Source organism: Miniopterus schreibersii (assembly GCF_964146895.1).
Source record: "Miniopterus schreibersii genome assembly, chromosome: 1".
NCBI lineage: Eukaryota > Metazoa > Chordata > Mammalia > Chiroptera > Miniopteridae > Miniopterus > Miniopterus schreibersii.
Genome location: NC_138101.1, coordinates 112,698,643 through 112,722,311, shown reverse-complemented (window position 1 = coordinate 112,722,311; position 23,669 = coordinate 112,698,643). Strand labels below are relative to the sequence as shown.

Here is a 23,669-nt window from a genome sequence, read left to right as displayed (position 1 = left end):
TTTTCTACTATAGGGTTTAACCTGAAGAAACTTAATTTATGGCTGAAGCACACCCATAGGTTTTTACTTTGCTGATCGGGATATGAAAGCTGAAAAAAAGGAAGAGGAGGGAGATGAATGTGGGCTGGGGAGGTGATGAGTTTTGGAGACAAGTTCCTTCTATGTGGAGCGCAATGACAATCTTCCCCTTTTGGCATGAGAGCTAAATGAAAATAATCAGTTTCTTATTAAGAAAAAGAAGAAAGAAGAAAGAAAGAAAGAAAGAAGAAAGAAAGAAAGAAAGAAAGAAAGAAAGAAAGAAAGAAAGAAAGAAAGAAAGAAAGAAAGAAAGAAGGGAGGGAGGGAGGGAGGGAGGGAGGGAGGGAGGGAGGGAGGGAGGGAGGGAGGGAGGGAGGGAGGGAGGGAGGGAGGGAGGAAGGAAGGAAGGAAGGAAGGAAGGAAGGAAGGAAGGAAGGAAGGAAGGAAGGAAGGAAGGAAGGAAGGAAGGAAGGAAGGAAGGAAGGAAGGAAGGAAGGAAGGAAGGAAGGCGAGAAAGAGAGAAAAAGAAAAGCTTATGCTCAGAATTGCAATCCTCATCCTCCACACATTCAAAAAAAAAAAAAAGTCATTTTAATTCAGCAGGCTTTGTGATCTAATCATTACTCAGAGCTGAAGGTGGTTTCCATTAAAGCACCTCCGTCACTCTCACTGTCTGACCTGTGAATGCTCTTATTAGCTGCTGTATTAAGACGATATCCTGTCTCTGAAGTAAAAAAGAAAGATTATCTCCTTACCTGACATGTCATCATCAGAGTAATCTTTGTGGGGGGAAAAGGCTGTTAAGTAGACATTTAAATTGATGGTGCACTCTGCCATCCCCAGCAGGACGTCGGCGATGGGGTGTACCTAGAGCATGTAGTGCGTCCTCGCCGTGACTGAGGAGCCAGGAACAAAGGGCTGCCTGCTTCATCTAGGTTGGTTCTGGCGGGGGCAAGGCCTAGGTTTTAAGGACTCGAGGATGAAATGAGGAACACATTAAACCAGACAAATACGGACACATAATTACAGAAATATGCTACATATGCTTGTTATATGTATATACAAAATGTACTCTCTAACAAAAACTAATGAAGGAAGGGGAGCAGTCCCCAAGATGACCAGCATATCTGGGTAACTCACGAGCAATGACATGAACAGAGAAGCCTCAGTGACCCCTGCTTTCCTACAGTGGTGATCAATGGCCAAGCACACTGCCGACAGAGTGGTCAGCTCAGTTTGCCTATTTTCTGGCCCTTTTCATAAAGGGTTTCCAATGAAACAAATTTCTCCCACTCAGAGAAACAGAGAGTCATTTGGTTTACTGTCTCTGATGTGATATATTTTACTTTCTTGGCAGAAAACCTGAGCAGTCCGGGTCGCACACTCCTTCCTGTTCGTGGGGCATCCTGGGTACTTGTGGGCACTTTCACCTCTGAGCAGTCTGTGGTCCAACCAACCACAGGTACGGGGGCGGGTGGTGGTGCTTACATTACATATAATATAGATAGGCTACGTAATATTATTTCCATAATTTATATTTATATATAAATCTTTATAAGACTGCATAGTCTTAATGGACTAAAGTGGTGATAATGTAATAGTGGGACCATCTTTTCTGAAGGACATTTGGCTTACGCCTCACCCATCCCCATCCAGGTGTGCTGTCTGCCCCATTTCGTGACTTGCGGCGCCGCGCGGGCACAGGGCAGGGCACAGTGCGCGTGCAGACCATGCCCAGCCTGCCTCTTCCCGGGGACCCTCCCGGTGATGGTTCAAGGCCTTGGGAAGTGTTCTGGAGCCACAGGCCAGTTCATTCGACAAGATTGCTTCATGGAGCATATCCTCACTTCTATGCTGACCCATATCTATTCCTACTTCTTAGTATGGCTCGAATTGTCAGTTTTAATCTACAAATTCCTTTGCGATTTGGGTTCCCACAACATTCAATATTACCTCTTCTGCTCTACTTCTCACTGCCAGTTGAGATAAATAACCTGCCGGTTTTGGCATTTGCAATGGCCAAATGGTCAGTGAGAAAATTAACTGCCTCCTGGTCAGTGAGAAAATTAACAAATCTGTCCATCTTGCTTTTCTACTTTCCACACCTTGCATGCATATAAGAACCAAAGATATGTTATTTACTTGGCTTGCTATACATCTCTTATGAGAATCCTGAGGTGACAGAATTTGGATCTAGTGACACAACGAGGGCTATGACAACTGATGCCAGGCATTCAACAAGACAGGCATTTTTGACAGGTCTTAGCAAAACTTGCCCTTTGGGTAGGAACCACATCTATATTTGTATATAAGACATAAGTAGGATGTACTGCTCTTCATACCATCGAAGCACCGTACAAATATTAATGAGTGTCCACCTGAAAGATTTAGCAAAGCCTTATTTCATAATTTGGGAAATATAAACCAGGTTAGCATTGGAAGTGAACTAAAATTTGGACAGCTCTCTGGGCTCACCGTACACAAGGCTAGAACTCAATCAAAACATCTGGTTTGCCGAAACAACGCAAAGGGAGCAAAAGGCAATAATAGAAGTATTTGCATAGTTTTCTGTCTTATTTTTTAAATCTAGTTCTAGTAGTGTATCAGATCCTTCAATTCAGAATTCCCCAGGCTTCTTTCAGCACCCTGGGCCTTCCAAGGGACTTATTAAGAAGGTCTCCGTGGCCTAGCCAGGTAGCTTAGTTGGTTAGAGCATTGTCCAGATATGCCAAGGTTGCAGGCTCGATCCTCAGTCAGGGTACATACAAGAACCAACCAAGGAATGCATAAATAAGTGAAACAACAAATTGATGTCTCTCTCTCTTTCTCTCTCTCCCTTCCTCTCTAAATAGAAAATTTTAAAAAATTAAAAAAGAAGAAGGTCCCCCTTCCTGTCCCCTCTCCCCTCAGGTGTGCAAATAAGCAAGCGATCACCCATTTCTGTGTTTGCAGATATGAGGAAACTTTCAGCTTTCACTAAATATGTAAAAAAACACCCCACATCTGCTAATATACAGGGTGTCCCAAATAAATGTATATACACTTTAACAGCTGATAGCTCAATTTAGGAAATTAAATGTATTTTAATAAACACTGCCTGTATAATTATTCAAAGTATGTGTATACATTTTTTGGGACACCCTATATATTAACAACAAAAAAAACAAAACAAACTCCAGCTAGGAGAGTTTCCACAAGAATACTACAGACATTGCAAACAACAGGAAGAAATATGCCTTTTATTTTAAGTCTCATGTACAGAGAAAGCTATTTCTCACAGCTCAGGGAGGCTGTGAGAAAGAGCCCTGTAGTTCAGTCACCACGTTTACATTGGTAATACCATTGAAACATCACCGCACATTATGAACAAATAGAACCATTACACAGAAATGCAAAAGAGACATAGGTACATGTATGCACACTTCACACATTTTCTAAAAACAAGTGGACACAAAATACAATGTGCCAGTAAAAAAAAAATAGGCATATCAGTACATGTCTTTTTTTCTTCTTTTGTTAATACATGGTATGTGGAGATTTTATTTCAAGCATTTTCACATCGGAATTTGCAGGCACTTTAGCAACGCAGCCATGATTTACAATACATGATGTTGGGACCAACAGATGAAAACGCAAGAGCAGATGAGGTCCTCATGACCCACAGGTATATTAAAATATTGACATGAGAAGCACTTTTGTGACCAGTTTGGGGACACCAGAATGTTCTCTTTGTGAAGTGTGACGGGTTTTCCCTTATTTGTCTTTTCTGTTTCATAGCAGAGTTATTTAGTAGCACGGATGCCATCACCAGGCAGAAATGTAACATGTGGATGCACTAGACACACGTCAATTCCTATCGACTTGAGAAACAGTAGAAAGCAGATGAGTTTTTAGAGTCTCCAAATGACTGACCTATCTTTGTCCCACTCTATACCCTTCCTGCCAACCTGTCAATCAAAAACTAATGAAAATAATTACTGGGATGTACTGGGCAGAAGCTCATCCTGGGAGAATTGTTTCCTTCACTACCACCTCCCAGATCATGATATACACAGGGACGACAGGCAGGCCCAGCCCCTCCCTTCCAGGGGTCCCTCCCATCTCCTACCTTCCCTACTCAGAGATGTGGTGACTCAACACATGTATTAGGAACATGACTGAAAAAGAGCATTTATAATCTCAGACTAGAATGATCACTTTACTGGTAATGTTGAGTTATAAGGCAGTTACAAAAGGAGCCCCACGATAACCAGACAGTGCTGGAATATGGCTTAGCTTCTTTATAACATGAAGGAACTTTCCTGTTATGAGGAGCTGAGAATGAAAAGGGAAAACTGTACCAAATATAAATGACTGTGCTGTGAAGTACCATAAAGCCCCAGTTTCTGCAGTATGTCACCCACTTTCATCCACTAGAAACTGAGAGGCACCTTATATCTCAGAAAACTTAAAGGGAGTAAAAAGAAATCAACATTAACCTCAGCTTCAAGGTAATTTGTCAGCACAAGTTTATGGGGCTGTGACACAAATCCATGAACATCTCTTGAGTCGGCCAAGAATTCCTGGTCCTCCTGAGAGATGCAGAGCATATGAATGCTTCAAGCAGATGATTGTCAGATGGTGGGAAATCCTTCCATGAAATACACTTGAGACATACTGGCAAAGACATTAAGGCCTTCCATTTCTCTGCCCATATTGCTTAAAGGCACTAATACCAACAACAGAAATATTTCATAGTACCATGGAGGTTTTTAAAAAACTCCCAAAATACAACAACTCTTCCCAGGAAAGTGTCCTTTATTGCATGAATGAAGCATTCACTCTTCTCCTGCTCAGGAATAGAAGGGTCTCCCTTTCTCAGGAGTCTGCAGTCTGTTTAGCCTAGCGACCTGAGAAGGGGAGGGAGGCACATCCTGCCGGAACGGTCCCTTAGCTAGAGTGTAACTGGGGTCCTGGACATTCTTATATGAGTCATAGTTGTTGAGCCCCTCAGGGGGGGGCTGCTTCTTCATCTGCTGCTCTTTCCGTCTCTGTTCTTGGCGAAGGAGCTCCTGGGTCTCCAGCATCACCCTGGCGTTGAAGCCATGCCCGCCCAGGTAGCCATTTCTGGAGCCTTGGTAGCTGGAGTACCTGGGGTTCTCCTTGGCACTCTGGAAGCCTTCCCCAGGCGAGTAGTTCTGCTCCCAGGAATCCTGGGAGACAGAGCTGGCATTTTTCCTGCTTTGCCTAGAAAGCAAAGCCCAAAGGTCAGTGTGAACTTGGAATGGGAGAGGGACAAAGAAGAGGGAAGGGGGAAGGAGGGAATGTGCATTTCAGTATTTCAACAAATAGTATTGTGCTCCATTCATGTGCCAGGCACTATGATAGGGGCTGGAGGAAGAAAATGTGGCTGTCCTCAGCAAACTCAAGTCTCAGACAAGTGAACAAACTAGGGCTAAACAAGAGAGAGAACTAACCGACTCAGCTATTCAGAAATAGGGTCCTCCTTCTGTGTCTGGGGAGGTACTATCTCTTCTACTTAGGATAACATATATCTCCTGCAATTCAGACACACTGGCAAGATGCTGTAGAGGAGGATTAGAGATTTGGCAACATCTACCCCAGCAATAATTGCTTGCTTCAGAACATTACAATTCAGTTCTAAACAAGCAAAACAAATATTTTACACAGCTGCCACCAGGATGCCAGAGATGCTAGCTAATAGAAAGAACATGTAATGGATTACAAGATGAGTTCAGTTATGAAAGATTTAAGTTTAGACTCCTTTATGATTAAAAATGCAACAGGCAGTCCCTTACCATCCTGGCTTTTGAGCTGTATATGTCAGCAACTGACACTCCTCAAAACATATGCTCATCAAGACTGTAGACCTGGAAGTCTGTAGAATAAGCACTATTTTCCTGTGCATGGTATCTCCACTGAAGGCCAGGACTGCTTACTAAACTCACGTTGGGTCACCACAGGATAGGGCAATAAATCAGTCACATAGAACTTTCAAATTCTCATCATTTGTGCAATAAAGTTGCATATCATTTTCAAGAAACATTATTGTTTTGAAATGTCTTTAATTTACTATCAAGTCTCTAGATGCTTTTATGAATTTACAATAAGACAGGCTATGATAAAGTAAAACAATTTTGTACTAGAAAGGAAGACATGCCCTAATTTTTAGCCTTGGAAATGGAAGAGAGGGAGAGAGAATTGAGTAATAAAACAAAATGTATTGCTCCATTTATCAATAAGAAAACCATTTCGTGACAGTATGTACGGCTCAGCCTTTTGCATCAACACACACATGATGGTATGTTCAAAAGGGCCTCTGCAGAGGAAAGACAGGATCTATGCAGCCACTGAGTCTCCCACAGGGATGACACAATTTGCATTTTTGAATATTTGAAAGTGCCATCCATATGGTTTGGGGTGAAATCTGCCCATTTTCCTTATCGCCTAAAATGCAGTCAGGGATATTTCCAATAAGGAAATGAACTGATAATCAGCATCATCTCTGGATATGACTTGGATTAGTTGAGCAGTTTACAATATATCTATCTGGTTCTCTCTCTCTTTTTTTTTTTTTTAATATATCTTTATTGATTTCAGAGAGAGGAAAGGAGAGGGAGAGAGAGAGAGAGAAACATCAATGATGAGAGACATACTGATCGGCTGCCTCCCACACGCCCCCAACTGGGGATCGAGCCCGCAACCCGGGCACGTGCGTGACCGGGAATCGAACCCCAATCACCTGGATCCTAAGTTGACACTCAACCACTGAGCCAGGCCCGCTGGGCTATTTGGTTCTCTTTTAATGGGAATCAGGCCATCTGGATAAGCAGCCCAGGCAAGAATCCTTACATTTGATGGAATAGTTTATTTGCCTAAAGCACCGATTATCTTCACTTACAAAGTCATACATTAATCTGCCCAGAGATAGGAATGACGGAAAGTGCCCACATGAAACCAGGGATTTGACATTAATCATAAAACTTTAATTAAAACAACGAACTTATTACCGGTGTTACAGGAGCAAAAGCGGAACTCCTTCATTAGTTACCAACCTAAAAATAACCAGAGATAGGCTGCAGATATTTTACCTCTTTCTCGTCCTTGGCCTCCTGAGACCCACGAACCCTCTTCACCCCCCACTCCCAACTCTGGAAAGCCCAGGGATTCACTCTGTGGAGGTCAAGAGCCATAAGCTGAATTTTGAATCATTCCAGGAACTCACTAAGAATTCCCTAAAGGTGTGTTAGGAGTGGAAACTCTAATGATGTGGGAAAATGTACTTTAGTTAAAATTTTCTTCAAATTAATCATATAGACAGAAGGAAGCAGGCCTCCCTGAGGTTTAAGTAAGGTATGTGGGGAAAGTACATATACATAGATACATACACGGGTACACACACACACACACACACACACACACACACACACTTCCTTGGTGCAGAAGCTAATGGTATCTACAGCTCTTGATTAAGACACAGGAAATGAGCAGATCACAGAGAAACATAAGAGTGCAGCAGAAAGTAAGAGTTTCCTACACTAAGAAACTAGTCACCCAGGTACTAGGCACAGTGGGAGAGTGGCTTAGGGTCAAGGAGAGTGACTTAGGATCAGAGAGACATAGATTCAAATCTAGAATCTGCCACTTTTCAGTTGGGGGACACTGGGACGGTTATGCTCTCTGTGCTCAACTGTCCTCATCTGTGAAACATGTCTAATATCTAACCTCAGAAGATATGGGGCAGAAATAACACATGCAAAATGCTTAGAAAAGTATAGCACAGAGTCAATGGCTGATTAATGGGTGCTGGAGGAGTAGTTTGAAGGCAACGTCACTTTGCCTTCAGGGTAGGCTCTGGGTTTTGGGGGGCATCTTTCTGGCCAAAGAAGAAAAATAAAGAAAAATATTAGTTTTCTCTTTCTTTGTCAGAGAAATTGGGTAGAGATAAGGAGGAGAGAAAGGAACTAGAGAATAACTGAAGAACCCTCACTGAGCGAGGGCAAGTCCACAAAGTCCCACAGAGATAGGAAGGAAGCTTTCCACTGTCCCATGATTGCCCCAAAGCCATAGTAACAACAGCAGAAAGAAAACATCAATCTCCTTCCACTGAATTTCTTTATAGCCAGCATGCAGGCTTGTTTGGTCCTGGAATTAACCCACTAGAGATTTCTGAATCCACTGACAGCACATACCCTGGTTTGTCAATAACTATCTCTCAATGATTACAATGATCTCCAGTGTGGTCTGAAGGCCATCAACGTGCAGAGGACTCACAGCAAAGACTCAATGCTTGAGGAAAGCCAGTTAGCCACCAAGGTGAGGAGGGCGTAGAAGGATAAAGAAAGATATAAAGACCGAGGCTAACAAGTTCACAAGCAGCTCAGAGACATAATAAATGGGCCTGGTGGGGACACCACGTCAGGGTGTGAAGATAGCGGAGCAGTGAGACATACAAAGCAGAGAAGCGAGACACCAACAGATGTGAAACCAAGGGAAAGATGAAGAAGAAATGGGGAGACAGCAGGAAAATTTAAAAGAAAAGGATCTTAAGTCTTTCTATCAGTGACTATGAGTGAACATACTCCTCAGTTTGAGAGTTGCCTTTTGGAAACTAAATAAACTAATTTAGGACTAAAAAATAGATTTTTTAAAAAGAAAGAAAATAAACCTAATTTAGGAATTTAAAAAATAAAAAAGAAATCTTAGTCTGATTGAGAATTGAGTGTGGGGCCACTCAGGTCCCCTTTCCTTCAAAACCAGTGTTAACACCTGGCTAATGTTTTCTACTGACAGTTCAAAATGAAACTTGAATTCTGCCTATAGGCTTCCTTAATTACAGTTAGAATTTCAAACCACTCTGGCTCACATACATCCCTTTAATTCAAACCACCTTATCTACTGTGACTGAGACAAAATCTTGACCATTTGTTTTATTTTATGCTCCACTTGGCAACTAAACTATTTTTTGTGTGTGAAATCATTTTGGCATCAAATGCCATACCAACTTGTTTAGATAAAACACTGCTAATTGTCAACATCCGAAAAGCAGAGGTCAGTGTCTCTGAAGAATACCACATGTCACAGACGTGGGTTGGACTCAAGCTCATGCAGGCTGCTGCAGTCCTCCTCTGACCTCCTGTTTGGTTTCTTTACCTTCCTTCAGGTCTCTGCACACAGCCTGCTGTGGTGTACAGCCACTCTGCCAGCAATCAAGCTGGGTACAAGGCTCCACACTCCTAATCTTCCTCACATGTGAAGATTCATACTGAGAACTTATTCTCTAAAAGAAGGGAACATGACCAGTCCCAGTTGCCTAAATGTACAAAAATCTTTCATTTTAGGTTTTCTACTTTTCTCATATCTGCCCAGAATAAAATGACTAATAATAAGGGAGTGACAATTACCCAGAGGGAAAGTTTTAGTTATTTAGGGAAACACTAAATGACATGAGTAGCACCAATAGCAGCAACCCTCTTCTACATGGAAATGCAGATACTTCTAGCTGGTGCTTCAGGAGGAGGAGGAGAGAGAGGAAGGGAGGCAGAGAGAGGTGGTGGAAAGGACAGGTGGCAAGTGAAGAAGGGGAGAGACATGCCAGAACAAAAGGACATGTTTGGAATGCTAAGATCCTATGGACTGTGACCTGGAGAAATTCTGTGGAAGCATCGATCTGTGCCCTCTTCCTGGGGATCAAGGCCCTAGTCTCTCTCCCACCAGGCCATCTACCCTTCCAGGCCCTCCCACCACCATCTCTCCCATTCCCCTTCCTTAGTTCTGTGCATGTCAACTCACTCCTCTTCTTGTATACACCTTATGACAGTTCTCCTCCACTTCTTATAAATACTCTCAAACACAACTAAAATACAGCAAGCCAAACAATATGCCAATAGATTAAGATCCCAGTCCCTGCACAAACCATATATTCCTGTAGCACATCGTAGTCATTAACACAGGCCTTAATGTGCTATTGTCACCTATGTGGCTGTGGCAAAAGGGCCATACCCAGTGTGTCAATTCATCCCCTTTATCATGCTCATCTTTCTGACAACTGCAAGCCAACGGGCTGGTAGAAAGGCACTCACATGGAAGAACCTTTATGTATAATCCTGAGGTGTCCAGCAGCTGATGCACTGGCTGATTCACACAGTGGCCTCCTTCCAAATGCTAAGGGCGCTAGAGCACAGAGGGACTTTACACCTACATCTGTCAATATTCCAAACTTGGGGGGGAAAGCCTTTGGTAGCAATGAGTGATAGCAATGAATGGTTACAAAGGACACGGGCAGGTTTGGATTTGAATTCTGGCAGAATTCTATACTAGCTGTGTGACTTTAGGGAAAGTTGCCTAATCTTCCAGAGCTTTTTCTTGTAAGACAAGATGATCTCCAGGCCCTGTCCAGACCTAAACTTCAATGACACTTACTTAGGATTGGCTAAATAACTGTTAGTTATCCTCCTAGTTAAAAGAAAATATAATTCTGTATAAAAGAAAAAAATAATTTATTCCTCAAAAGAAATATAACATTATGAACTGAAAAAAGAACTGAATGAACGAGTTACTATGGTAATGGTACTCATCCTAGTATAGATTCCCATTCACACCCACATTCCCTTGATGACCCAGGTCAATGTGATCAAATCCCTCACAGTTAATATAGTGACAATGTAACAGTTAAAGGGGTTCATCTTTATTAGAAATCGAATCAAGATCACTTTTATATTGGTCAGTTGTTTACACAGATAAGCATTTGCCCTGCCCCCAAATAAAAGTTGTTCTGCTCAATTTCAAAACAGTTGATAAAACCAAGATAAGTGAATTTTCTTGTACCCCAAATGTTTTTGCCACCTGGTTTGAAGTAGAAAAATAAATGCCTGTAAGGTTGTAGTTACTAGAGTGACTTATTTGGGGACGTTTGGAAAGCTGAACATTTTAAAATATGTTTATTCTTTACTATGTGTGTAGGAAATATTCAGATGGAAAAATGGTTGTTATTCCATGTGTGAGAGCTCAGTCACTTGAGCGCTTTCGAGGCATGACAGAGCCTCATTGTAGAGTTACTTCCAAGTGGCTGTCAGCGAATGCGGTGGGTACATTGGGACCCTCTGAGGATCAACACAAGTGAATGCAGAGCTGGCAGGACAGCAAGAGGGGGAGGTTAGGGGTCATGGAGACCACCTAAGTATGGAGCATGGAGCATTCACCGTACCCTCTACAGAGCTCTAGATATACGAAGTATCAATTATTCTAGTTACCCTAGGAACTAGGCAAAACAAGAGCTATCTTCCCATTTTTTCAGATGAGGAAACTGTCTTGTCTGTGGCCACATCGGAGGCAGCAGAACCAATGCTATAATCCAGGTCCAGTCCTTAAGTACTCATCTGTCATGTCACTGCCTTTCCATTATGGAGTTTTTGGGTGATAATGTTGGCATCTCCTAAAACACCTTTCTTTCTACTCCTTGCCACATAGTAGGATGGCCTGTAAGCCAGGCAACAACCCCACCATCCACCTGCGGTTCCTCTCTAACCACTGTGTGTAAGGCGGAGAAGCAGGGCAGTTTCGGAAGGACCGAGCATATGTGGGCACTGTACCGAGGCAGGGAGCTGTACTGGCGCTGGGCCTGCTGGAAGCTCTCGCGTTCCTCCTGCCGCTGGCGCTGCATCTGCACCTCCACGGACACCGAGTGCCTGCCGCTCTGCGCCGGAGGCCGGGAGCTGGGCTGCAAAACAGTTCACGAGAAGGGAATCACATCATTTCTTATAGACTGACTTACAAACATTTGGCAAATTCTGTGGAATTAAAAATTGCTTTTATGAGCACCAAATACTGAATCATCTTAAATTTTAATTACGGCTTTAGAATGGTTGGAAATTGAGAGGTCAACCTTTCTAAGTTTTCCTAACGAGGTTGGGCAAATCCAAACATTAGATAGCAGTTTACATCCTTGTATAAACAGCAAACTAGAATCTAATGCCAAGTAAATAAGTAAAAATTTGCTACAGTAATTCACAAAAGCAGTAAAGTTGATGGGTACACACCTGAAAGTCATGCCAGTGGATGTTTTTGATGCATACATATTTTAGTTTAACAGTAGGACACAATATAAGCTGATTCCCCTTTTCCTAAAGAATGACAGTTAAATTTTGAACCGAGGTTAACCGAAACTAGCCCGTTAGCCATGCACAGGTGTCCTTCTATCCAAGGATGGTAGCCAAATGGGGAATAGAAATGCTTATCAAAAGACTAATCCTGAAAGCTAATAGCTACTTGAATTGGTTATGAGACAAGACATTTTGCCTTAGTCATTAGGAAATGGCATTTTTACCTAGGTTAATTATATTCTATAGAGAAATGTTCAATCATGCTGGCTAAATACTTTGGTCAGCAGGTCACCTGCTGATTGTGCCTCTCACCCAAATCACAGGTATTGGATGTGTGCACTGTGCTGCGTAGGTCAAGCCCAGTGGATGCTCTGGCTTCTCACTGACAGGTCTGAGCTTACCTTCTAGATCTGGCCTTTCGAAATGAAAGTAGCTCTGCTCAAAATAGACAAAGATGCCTCTATAATCCTTTTGGTGGCTGCTACCCTCTGTTCCCCTTGCTGCTATGCAATGCTGTGGAACAAGCGTATTCTGAGTGAAGAATATCTGTTAAAAACAAGTTACTGATTTTCTTTTAGAGTTGAAAGCCAATGGCAGACTTTGACTTGATAATAATTTTCTAAAATAATAGAGCCATAGCATTCGTTTGGAGAGCTGTAAGAAAACATGTGGGTTTGTTACTTAAAGAATGGCTCCTGTAGTTGGCTTTTGTGTAAACAGAAAGCAAGCATCATCTGTTGTTCTCTTTCTGCCTGGCCAGCATTATCTTATTTGTCGGTAAGCAATAATATGGCAATATACAGGACAAAAATTTCAAAGCACATGGGCATAGTCAGTGAACATATTAAAAATATCCTGATACAAAAATAATGTGTGAAGAAATTAGGCTTTACAATACCCCAGTTTCTACTAGTGGGTGTTTACAGCCATACTCATTGGAACAAATGTGTGTTCAGAGACCCTCTCCACAACACAGGTCAAATAACACATCAATGGTGCCTTTAGCAAGGAAAACACTTCACTGAGTGAATTCTGCTTATGCAAACAAAGCATCAACGAAGTGTTCATCAACTACATTAAAGAAGACATATATTTTCTTCCATTACATTTGATGAGGCTGGCCAAACAGAAAACCGAGCTGTTCTAGTGTTCACGGAGAGCCATGGGAATTCTGAAAAAAGCCACTGGACAGAGGGAAAGCAAAGCAAGAAAATAATACAGTTTCCTTTATGCCCTCAAAAACAACATTTTCTTTTTCTTTTCACTCAGAATAAGCTATATACACATGTCAAGCAGCCTTGAAATATTTGGCATTCTGCAGCAAGATTTAGTAACCAGCTTCATAAGCTCATGCTGTTCTGTGACACACTGCTATGAAGATGTGAAAAAAAATTGCAAGGTCTTGTAAAGTAGAAATTTCAGGTGTATTTTTAAGTTGTTTCTCCTAGAAGCCTAAAAATTTGATTCTGGCAGAGAAAAGAAAAAAAAGTTAAAGGGCTTTTGTTTCCTCAACTGTGTGTTTTCTGACACTGTTCACCTCAAACCTTATGAGCAGCAAGCATCTAGTTGGATCCTGATGAACTCAAATAATGAAATTACCATCAAGTGGAATATAAAAACTTAAAATGAGTGAATGAGTTTGGTATCAGCATACTGACATATTTCATACTATTATACTCACTATGATGAAATATGAATCTCAGGCTTACCATTAATATTTTACTTAATTTCTCTTTTCAGAGCCTACAAAAGGGTAGGTTATTAAAAAGCATCACCCTTATCTTTAAGATGAAATTTCATAGGGCCACAGATTTCAAGGAAGACTGTAGACATGACCAGCTTAAAGCAACAACTAAATAAGGCCATCTTGAAAGTTGTATACTTGGCCTGAATAAAAAATAACTTCATTCATGATTTCAATGAAGATTTCATAAAAATGTAAACTGTGGAAACAGAACTACAATCAACAATGACTTTTAAATACTGTGGTTTTCCATCCGTATGGCAGAAACAGAATAATGGATCAAGAGCGCCAAATTACAAGAGCATAAACAAAAATGAAGAAAGAGATCATCTGCAACCCCAGAGAGAAGTGAGTGTGTTCAAAGAAAACGCCATGAATGGCTTCAACAACAAAGTGACATCTACACAGGGAAACACACAGGTAAAGCATAACTGGGATAATTCTGAAGATTCATCAGATAACAAGGCAATAACTCTATTTCAAGAGTGCAAGTTACAAATAACCCTGGTCTTCTTGTTGATAATATTGGTGACAAGGTTGCCAAGGCCATATGATAAAGGTTGTAGGATGAAAAAGTCCATGATTATCTATTGCATAGTGCGCTGGAGGACCATGAAACACGAACCTCTCCATTACAGAAGTTTAAAGCCCCAAGTGAAATCTATGCACGTTGCTTTTATAAGTGAGCTCCAAACTACTGGTCTTTATCATGATTATTAAAGAGATACTATTTATACTATATTAAAATTATGTAAGGCTTGGGAGAGCTACACAATTTTGGTATCACTTACTAATGTAAAACAAAATAAAAAATACCTTCCATATAGTGTTTCACTAAATTAAGTAATTAACAAAGCAATTAAATTAAATTAAATCATTCCCATTTTTCCAGAATAAAAAAATAGACAATACAAAAATTAAAATACAAAATCAAAACTACTAACAGTTAATAAACTAAAGAAAGAGCAAAAGTAAATATATACAGTATAAAGTTTTGGTACTAATGAGAACTAGGTAATATAAGTTCTCTAGAGGTTAACATAAAAGTGTATGTGTCACTTATGAAATAAAGTTCACTACTGTTTTATTAGCATTTACATAAAATATTCAATAATTTTAAATATTCAGTACTAATTTTTCTTCACATAGATAAGAAAAATAGCATGTAAGCATGTATGTGCACTTGTATATATTCGCATATACACATATGTACTCTTAAATCATGAATAAAAAACTTTTCATATTTTCACATGTGCAAGGGCATGTATAGAAAACAAAAATAGAATACAAAGTGTGTATGCTTTGCATGAAAACCTATGATGAAGGTGGTGATGAGAATGATGAGACTGACAGTAACAGAAAGAATAATGATATCCCCTTGAGATTTATAATCCTTATTTTAGTAATTCGAATGTGCCGTAATCCTAATATTCTGATATAATAATGGTAATTTAAAGATTTGGTAGAGGGTAAAAATAATTTTTATGCCACTGAATCATATAAAGAGTGTAAACAGTTTATTCTGTTTAAAAGTGGCCATTGCTAATATCGGTTATTATTTTCTACAGTAGGATTATTTATAACGTTAGTCCAAAGTTACCTTTTGTCTATTGATCTTGCCTTCCCAGCCCACCTCTACGCATCACCCACTATACTTAGACAACTATTGATTGAACTCTTGTGGGTTCTGAATGTTGAAAAGCTTAATTGCTACTAATGATGTGAGTAATGGTTGAGAAATCTGCAGAGCATGCCAATTTCCCTCATAAAGTTTTTATAAATACATGTTTTGGTTTTAATATATTACTATCTTCATCTTATCTTTACCAACCAGTGTTTGGGTCTATTTCCCCCCATCTTAAGCAGCAGCTAGATTGAAAACAAAGGGGTAGCTCTACAAACACACACATACCCCACTCTGGTGTGGTGGGCTCACTGCAGCCCAAGGCAGCTTGTGCATCTCTACTACCAGAGGCCTCTGCCAGTGACATGGCCCATGGGTCATAGAGGCTTTGCCCAGCAGTATGGGGCCAGGCCTACAAGAAGAGGGCCTGCTTTGCAGCAGCACAGAGGTTTGTGCCATGAGTAAAGGGTACCCCTTTGCTGCAAGAAAGGCTTTCTCCAGGTCAATTTTCAAGGGAGGTGACTTCCACCCAAATGGAACTGGAGCAACTCTACTGCAAGGCTGTCAACTAAGAAGGCATTTTTTTGAGTCAAAGTATGAACACCTACTGTGAGGAAATGAGAGCACATACCTTTGAAATCTTAAAAAAGATGAAAACAATAAAACCATATTTTCTCAAATCCCCCAGGTATAGGGAAGCCAATCTAGAGGTTCAGGGTGGCTGGTGGCTGTACGCTGTAGACTGAATCTCTGATTAAAGCAGGCAAAACTCTACAATGGTAAGAGGAGCCATTAAAAGTCCAAGACAGATTTTTTAAATTTTGTTTAAAGACAGAAGCTAGGAAGAAAGCTTGGGGGAGAAGAGGATATTCACATTGCAGAGGATAAATCCTCCACCTGAAGGACTAAACTACTCTCAGCCACTACCAACCTGGGATGGGAAGGGTTTAGCAATATAGCTACTAAAGGCTCCATTATCCCATCAGTCCTCTCAGCCAGCAAGTCTCCTTGTAGGCAGTACTCAAGTATCTGCAAAGTTTTAACAGCATACTATACTTATGAGTGAAGCCTGCAATTCAATTCTTTTAAAAGCAACACTAAGTCCTGTCCATATCTGAGCTCTGTGATAATAACCCTAACCTTGGCTATTGTTCCATTATCTTAAGATTTAAAGCAACTTGCTGCTTTATTTATGTTGCACCTGGCACTACTTGAAGAAGTTGCTTTTTCTGATTCTTCTCTTACTCAACTTGGGAGAGAATTCAGTTCCATTATGGAGCTAAGGAAATTTTCTAGGCCTCTGCTCCTCTAAAGACCTTTTGTGCCACAAATCAGCTCCCTTAGGCCCAAACATTATTTTGAACAAAAGCCCAGAAACAGGTGCACTCCATAATGCTAGAGTTTAGAGAGAACATTTTGAAAATGGATGAACTGAAAAGGGCTCCTTAGATGAATTTTCTGCAGTATCTCTCTCTGTATGTAAAGTAATTGGCTTGGATATTTTCTATAGGATACATCTGGTTGCACTTTGTGTGTGGGCATTTCTAACAAGCATGGCAATTTCAACTAATATGGTCTAAGTTGTACACAGCTTGGAGATGAGCTTGTGGTTCCTTAAAACTAAAATGATTATAAAACCATTCCAGTGGGTGAGATCATGGTCTCACCCTTTCTAAACATAGTGACCTTTCAAGGGCAGAATACATAAGGGAAAAGAAAAAAGATTCCAAGATACTCAAAACTCAGTTTGTAAAACACATAATAAAAACCATATATCGAGCTACATTTTGAATAAGCAAGCAGCTCTTATTAGAGTAACAATGAGAATTGGTATGAAAATTAATACACTCAGAATTATAGTCACTTAAAGTTCATTTACATGACAAGTAAAATGGAGAGGATACAGCAAAATCCCAATTGTTTGAAAATAAATAAATTAAATAAATAAATACTAAAAGCCAACTTCTGACCCCACAATTTAGGAAACTATTCCATTCCTAAAGTAATCAGCCTGTCATCCAAATAATTCCCTGCTCACTCATTACAGGAAGTGAGAATACAAGCCACGTTGTCTGTCTAAAGTTGCTATGGCATTTTGCTATTCAGTAATTTGGCTCATGACCTTCAGTAGTGGCATTTCTAAATCCACAAGATTCTGTTACACATTTTTCTTAACATGATTGTTCATATTAAGTAGGTAATATAGAAACATATTTACGGCCCCCATTCAAATAAAGAAACCAAAGTGTATACCAAATCATTTCCACATCTCCCAATGAAAAACATCTAGAGCTAAGAAGTAGGAAATGCTCAAACTTGGAGGTGAAGCATGTGGATACAATATCACCAACCAGCAATAAAGTCAATTAATCTTGGTTCCCAAAGATAAGTTTCTCTGTTTCTCAAAGTTATACATTTAAAATATATTCCAATTTCAAAAAAGGTCTTCTTTCAAGCCTCCCTGACCCCTCACAGCTGATTTGGCCTGGTTGCTCTGTGCTTAATAGTCTGTGCATACCCTTATCACAAACTGAACGAAGAGTTCGAAGAGCATTTTTTTCCCTCATCTTTCTGTTCCAGCACCAAACCCAATGACTAGAACACAGGAAGCACTCAAGAAACTTGATGAATTACATAATTAAAGAATAAATGGTGTGAATATGCTGGTTTGAAATCAGCATTCCCAGGCAAAGCAAAATGGTGTCACTGCTCCTTGTGGCATGGGGTGGTCATGAGAAACCCATGAGGGATTCTGCAAGTAGGAACAGTGTGTGTGAGAACCATTTCCATATGCAGTTGCTGTTTTCTCCTTCAAGTTGCCCTGTACTCATTACTCTTGTCAAATATGCACAGTTAAGGATGTTTTTGAGCAAATATACACAGGTAAGGGTGCTTTCCACATATCACAAAAGAAGTGTGCTTTAAGAAACCTAGTAGAAATAGATTGAGTCAATTATGCCAAACACCATAAGTAGATTTTTAAAAATCTGCTATGTTGTTACATGGAAATAACTCAATTTACTTGATCAGCTAGAAAAATAAACTACATACTTTATTGAAAATACCATTAATAATAATCTTGTTGCAGAGGACAATTAGAGATCTTCTTAGATATTAAATCCACTGGACTTTTTCGTAACATCCCAAAGTCAGGTTAGGACTGATTTCAGAAGGAGTTTTTACTAGTGTATGCTGGCCTCATATTGTCAATTGCCTGTTCTAAGGCCCCAGCTTCTTCACATGAACTTCACCAAAGTCCTTCACATTTTGCAATGGTCTTCCCATTGTTTGGCCTTCTCCTTGCATTCACAAAATTCCTCTTCCACCAACTCCAATCTGATCACTAAATCCCATGATCAAAAACCTTTATAGCTTTCTGACCTTGTGTAGAGTATAGTGAGGGTGTTGAATTTTAGGACAAAAGAGAATCTCAGAGATGATATAAACTCTACAGCAGTGCTTCTTAAAGTTAAACATGTTTCAGAAGGTCATGGAGGGCTTGTTAAAATATAGATTCCTCGGCCCCACCCATAGAGGTTCAGATCTAGTTAGTCTGAGGCAGGACAAGAAGGTGCATTTCTAATAAGCTCCTAGCATTGGGGAAGGTGCTGGTCTGTGGACCACACTTGGAGAAGCTCAGCTTCCTCTTAAGTTTTCATTCAAACGAAGGATTTAATAACAGACACACAGTTATGTACTCTAACCCTCTGGGTCTACAAATAAGAAAACTGAGGCCTGGAGAGCCAGGTTACCTGATAGTGGGACAGTGCTCTGTCCTGATTCCATCCTTCTTCAAACCTTCAATCTCACACTAAGGCTCCCACTCTATTTCTGCCTTTCTCTCTTCTCTGCAACATCACCAACCTCTCAGTGCTGTGTTAGCTGGGTCATTTACCTTTCCCCGAACAAAACAGAATCTTTTTTTACTTCAAGTCTTTCCTACCACCATCCTTTTTTCTGTCCCTACTTTCCTCAATATCTACTGTAATTATATTCCTAACACTTTGAACTGAACTCCTTAACTTTTCTGACCCTACTCTCTATTCTAATTCAGGAACTCACATGCATGGATGGCACACCTTGGACTTCAACATCATCCAGAACTGGGCCACCTCCAAGATCCTGGACTCCCAAGAACATATTGTCTTGACAAAAGCCTCCTAGGTTTTATGACTCCTAGACTGCTGACCATTCTTGCATCCTCGTAGGCAATCAGAGTAATCCTTCCTTGAGCTGTTACCACCTTACCCAGACTGGGTAAAGCTTCACTAGCATCCTGACCAGGGTTCTACAGTGCCTTCCTTGACTTTCTTCCATGTCTATCTTGCTAATCCCCTCCACAGAATTAATCTAAAAATTTATTTTTTCTATTCCCAGTCCTCTCAGCATTGTTGGTAATGGTCACATGACCATGTTGATGGGACCTTACTAATACCCTTGACTAGATTTTTGTGCCTCAAGCAGCCTATTTATTCATCCCTAATTGACTCTCCCTCAAGTTTCCAAAGAGATTCTTCAAAATTCCCATCATTTTGAACCCCCAAGTCTGCTCCAACACCTCCCATTCCCAGAAGGGCCATCATCTCTAAGGAAAAACACAAGATTGAAGCACAAGTCTAGGGCAAGACTGAGGAGGATTTGGTATGCTACACTGTGCAGTTGGACTGTATCCTGTGGGTACTGAGAGGCCATGCAAAGTTTTGCTTTAGAAAGATCACTCTGGCGGTTGTGTGGAGGATGAACTAGAATAGGGATAGAAGCAGATAAACGAGAGGGATTCAGCAAATACACAAAGGGGCTGTGGAAGAATAAAGAAATAAGAAGGACTAAATACTGTACTTTCATATAGTAGATATGCAACAGGCATGTGCTGAGCTAATTTACTCTGGCTCTGGTTCTGAGAAAATATATATAGAAAAATATTTGCTGAACTTAAAAAATACATAATTGAGAGCAATAATAGTGTGCTATGCCTTGTCATAAGGCAAATGAAACCTATTGTGCAATGGACAGATGGTGCAATGAGATGTAAATGAAATTAGCAATGAAGAAACCCACATGGAAATCAGAGAAAGGTCACTATGTTAAAGGTCAAAGGAATTTGGCTCCACCTTGTCTTGCTTCATCTTGTCTTGCTTCATAAAGGACTGAGGTCATAGCTTAGCGGCTTTTACTGCAGAAAGTAGCAGGACTATCTGTTGTGCCAAAGAACCAAATACTCACCCAGGGTTGTTCAAAGCTGTAGGTCCGTCGCCGATCTTCTACATCTTCATCCTGCTTTGCTTGCTGGAACTCCTGCCGCAGACGCTGTATCCGATCATGGTTGCTAGGAGTTGATCTGTTGCTAAAAGAGAGAATGGGCAACAATGAACACCCTTCACAAATAATCTGTGCCTTGCAGTTAGTAGGAAAAAAATGGCATCTTGCAGGCAAACGACGCTATTTAAGAGGAAGTGAATTTTTAAAACAATATCTGGGCATTTGAAATATGTTTTCATTTTGATTAAGACTTATTGAAGTTATTTCAGACAGATATTCAAGAGGGAGAACTGTATTTTTAGACATTCCTTTTAACTCATTTCTGTAGAAGCTTCACTTCCTTTCTGTAATCTGGCAAGGTGTTGGCAGCAACACTTTTTTGGGAAAAACATTGCTTTAAAAGTCAGTAACATCAGGGGCCAGTCCTAGCCCTTCCACCTTCTTAGACTAAGGCATGTAATGCCTCTGAGTTGCAGTCTCTTTAAATATATGAAGTGGCCATAATAATCATTTTTGCTCTAAATATCATGCTGGTAACAATCAAGTGAGATAATACCATACAGTATTATTTTCATAATGCCATTATATGAAGTTCCTATTTATGAGTTATCAGAGGTCTATGCACAAAATGCAACTCTTAGAGCATGAATGAAAAGCATTTTTAAAACAACTTCAAGGGCTAATTTGATGTAATCAGTTCATAATTATGTTGCCTTCTTTTTTTATAGCATTGAATTTGACTTTATCCTCACAAATGCTTATAAAATAGGTTCAGAAGGCAGTATCCCTCCTCACTCCCCACATATATGCCAATGTAGAAACTGTCATCCAAAGAAGATAAGTGACTTTTTAGAAGACTTCTAGCTGCCCAGTGGGGAAAGTAAGACAAGAATCGAGATTTTTCTGTGTTCTATTCCAGCTCCCATTCCGCTATCCCATGTTGTGCTACTTAGTATAAAACACATATTATACTCCAAAGCCCCTCCTTTATTAAATCATAAGAATTTTTAAAATGGCATTTTCAAAGAGTAATAGAGATGACCAAAATTAAATCAATCTTAAATCTCATACCACTTTTGGTCTCTTCTATCCACTGAGCACTAAGTGGCATCCTATCAGAAAAGCTAATCAAGCATATTAGGTATATACTACTGAAGACAAGGACCGAGTCTTATATTTATCACATATACCCTTCAAGCTGCTAGCAGAATGGGGAGCTGTAAGCTATTAGGAAGATGATATCTCTTCATTGAAAACATGTTGCCCTGGCTACTCAGTGTGTACCTGAGTTGCTTTGGCTGCACACGTTCCTGGGTGATGAAATTTATGAGGTAGCTTGGAAAAATAAAGTCTGTCATGGGAGAGTATACACAATTCCCAAACTAACATATGTCTTTTTGTAATTCCACATATTTTGAAGAATTGCAAAGGCTTAAAAATCTGAAATTGAAAACGTTCATGTATAGGACCAAAGTATTAACATCATCCACGAATATGGGATAGTCTTTCACCATTTAATCTGCTGGGTAGGTCTCTGTCACCTTTACGTTTCTATCAATTTCATTAGAGCTTCTGAAATATCTTGTTTGTTACTATATTCAATTTGATTATTTTCCCAGTCAATAAAAGCTTGTCTTCCCTTTGCTCTTTGACGAATCTTTTGAACTGATTAGCCTGTAAAATGTGCTACTTGACAACATGAGGCTTCAGCCCATATTGGGGGACAGGTTCAAAACTTGCCCTCTACACACTCGAGCCAGGCAGGTTACTCTTCCTACTGGCTCTTAAAACATTTGTTCGAACAGATAAATTTTCAGTGCTGGCTTCCCGATGTGATGCCCAGTCTGTAGAACTCCTCACTCTCTGTGTGAAACTGTGATGATGTAGGCATGAGGATCATTACACTCACAGACAAAGAGACAGAAAAGTGAACATTCATTAATCTCATTGTCATCTTTCCAGCTGTACCTTTTTTTGTTCCAGGCATATTTCATAGCTTTTATAGGAGAACTGTAGGAGGCTTGACTGACAAAGTATTTTACAAATCTAACTAGAAATATTTCTCTATTATTTTGATGTAGCACAGACAGCTTTAATCCCGTAATTATTAGGTTCATGAAGTACAAACCATTGAAGAAAACTGACTTCCTATTATTTATGATTAATTGGAAGTGTGTCTCCCAACAAGACAAGTTGACCCGGTGTTCTTCATTCTAAATTCTGGCCACTTCAATGTTTTTCATAGTACAAGATGGGTTCTGGAAGTCACTTCCGCCCTTATTTCCAAATCTGAGCAGCTGGTGAGACCATTGTTGCACATTCCTTTCCTTTCCGCCTACGCTCTAGAGAATGCCAACCAACTTGCCTATGACTAGGAAAGCCACTCTAAGGGTTGAAATTGGAAAGCAGGCTGTAATGGTTTTCATGATTGATGATAACTTCCAAAGCCTGGAAGGCCATCCAACATCCTTGGGGAACAACAGTTGGAGTCTGAAAGTAAAATCCTGGCTTCAAGAGATGAAACCACTGCAGCTTAGTTTTGCTGCTCAGGCCAGTCTATAATGATCCAATAATTCATACCTAGACTTCTAATGTTCTTGGTTAGCTATTCTGCCAAGAAAGCCAAAGGAAATTTTAAATATTCATTAGCATTGATGGCTACACACCCCAATCAACTGATATTTATGTTCATTGACAACTTAAAGTTGCTCGTTATATTTTTAAGAGGAACAGAATAAATATATCACCTGAGCCTATTGGATGGGTGAGCGAGACACTAAAATTCAATGAGGAGCCAGTAAATCATAATTTAACAATAGTTAAAAGAAAGGAAGGGTGAGAAGGGAAATTATATAGATGATTTTTGTGTAAAAAATCCACACAGGTAGACATAAGACAGTTAAGTCCAACACTAACACTTAGC

The 23,669-nt window shown here is 40.1% G+C and overlaps 1 protein-coding gene across 7 annotated transcripts in view; it reads right to left on the bottom strand.

The window, feature by feature from the left end:
* Window positions 1-3,237: 3,237 nt before the first annotated feature.
* PARD3 (par-3 family cell polarity regulator) overlaps window positions 3,238-23,669 on the bottom strand; it is a 725,159-nt gene continuing 704,727 nt past the window's right edge. For all 7 annotated transcript variants that reach the window (XM_081128409.1, XM_081128408.1, XM_081128401.1 and 4 more), the window contains 3 exons: window positions 20,711-20,831; window positions 11,610-11,737; window positions 3,238-5,244 (listed from right to left, as the gene is read on the bottom strand). In XM_081128409.1, the coding sequence (XP_080984535.1) occupies window positions 4,851-5,244; window positions 11,610-11,737; window positions 20,711-20,831 (643 nt within the window). In that variant the 3' untranslated portion in view covers window positions 3,238-4,850. The remainder of the gene's footprint in view (window positions 5,245-11,609; window positions 11,738-20,710; window positions 20,832-23,669) is intronic.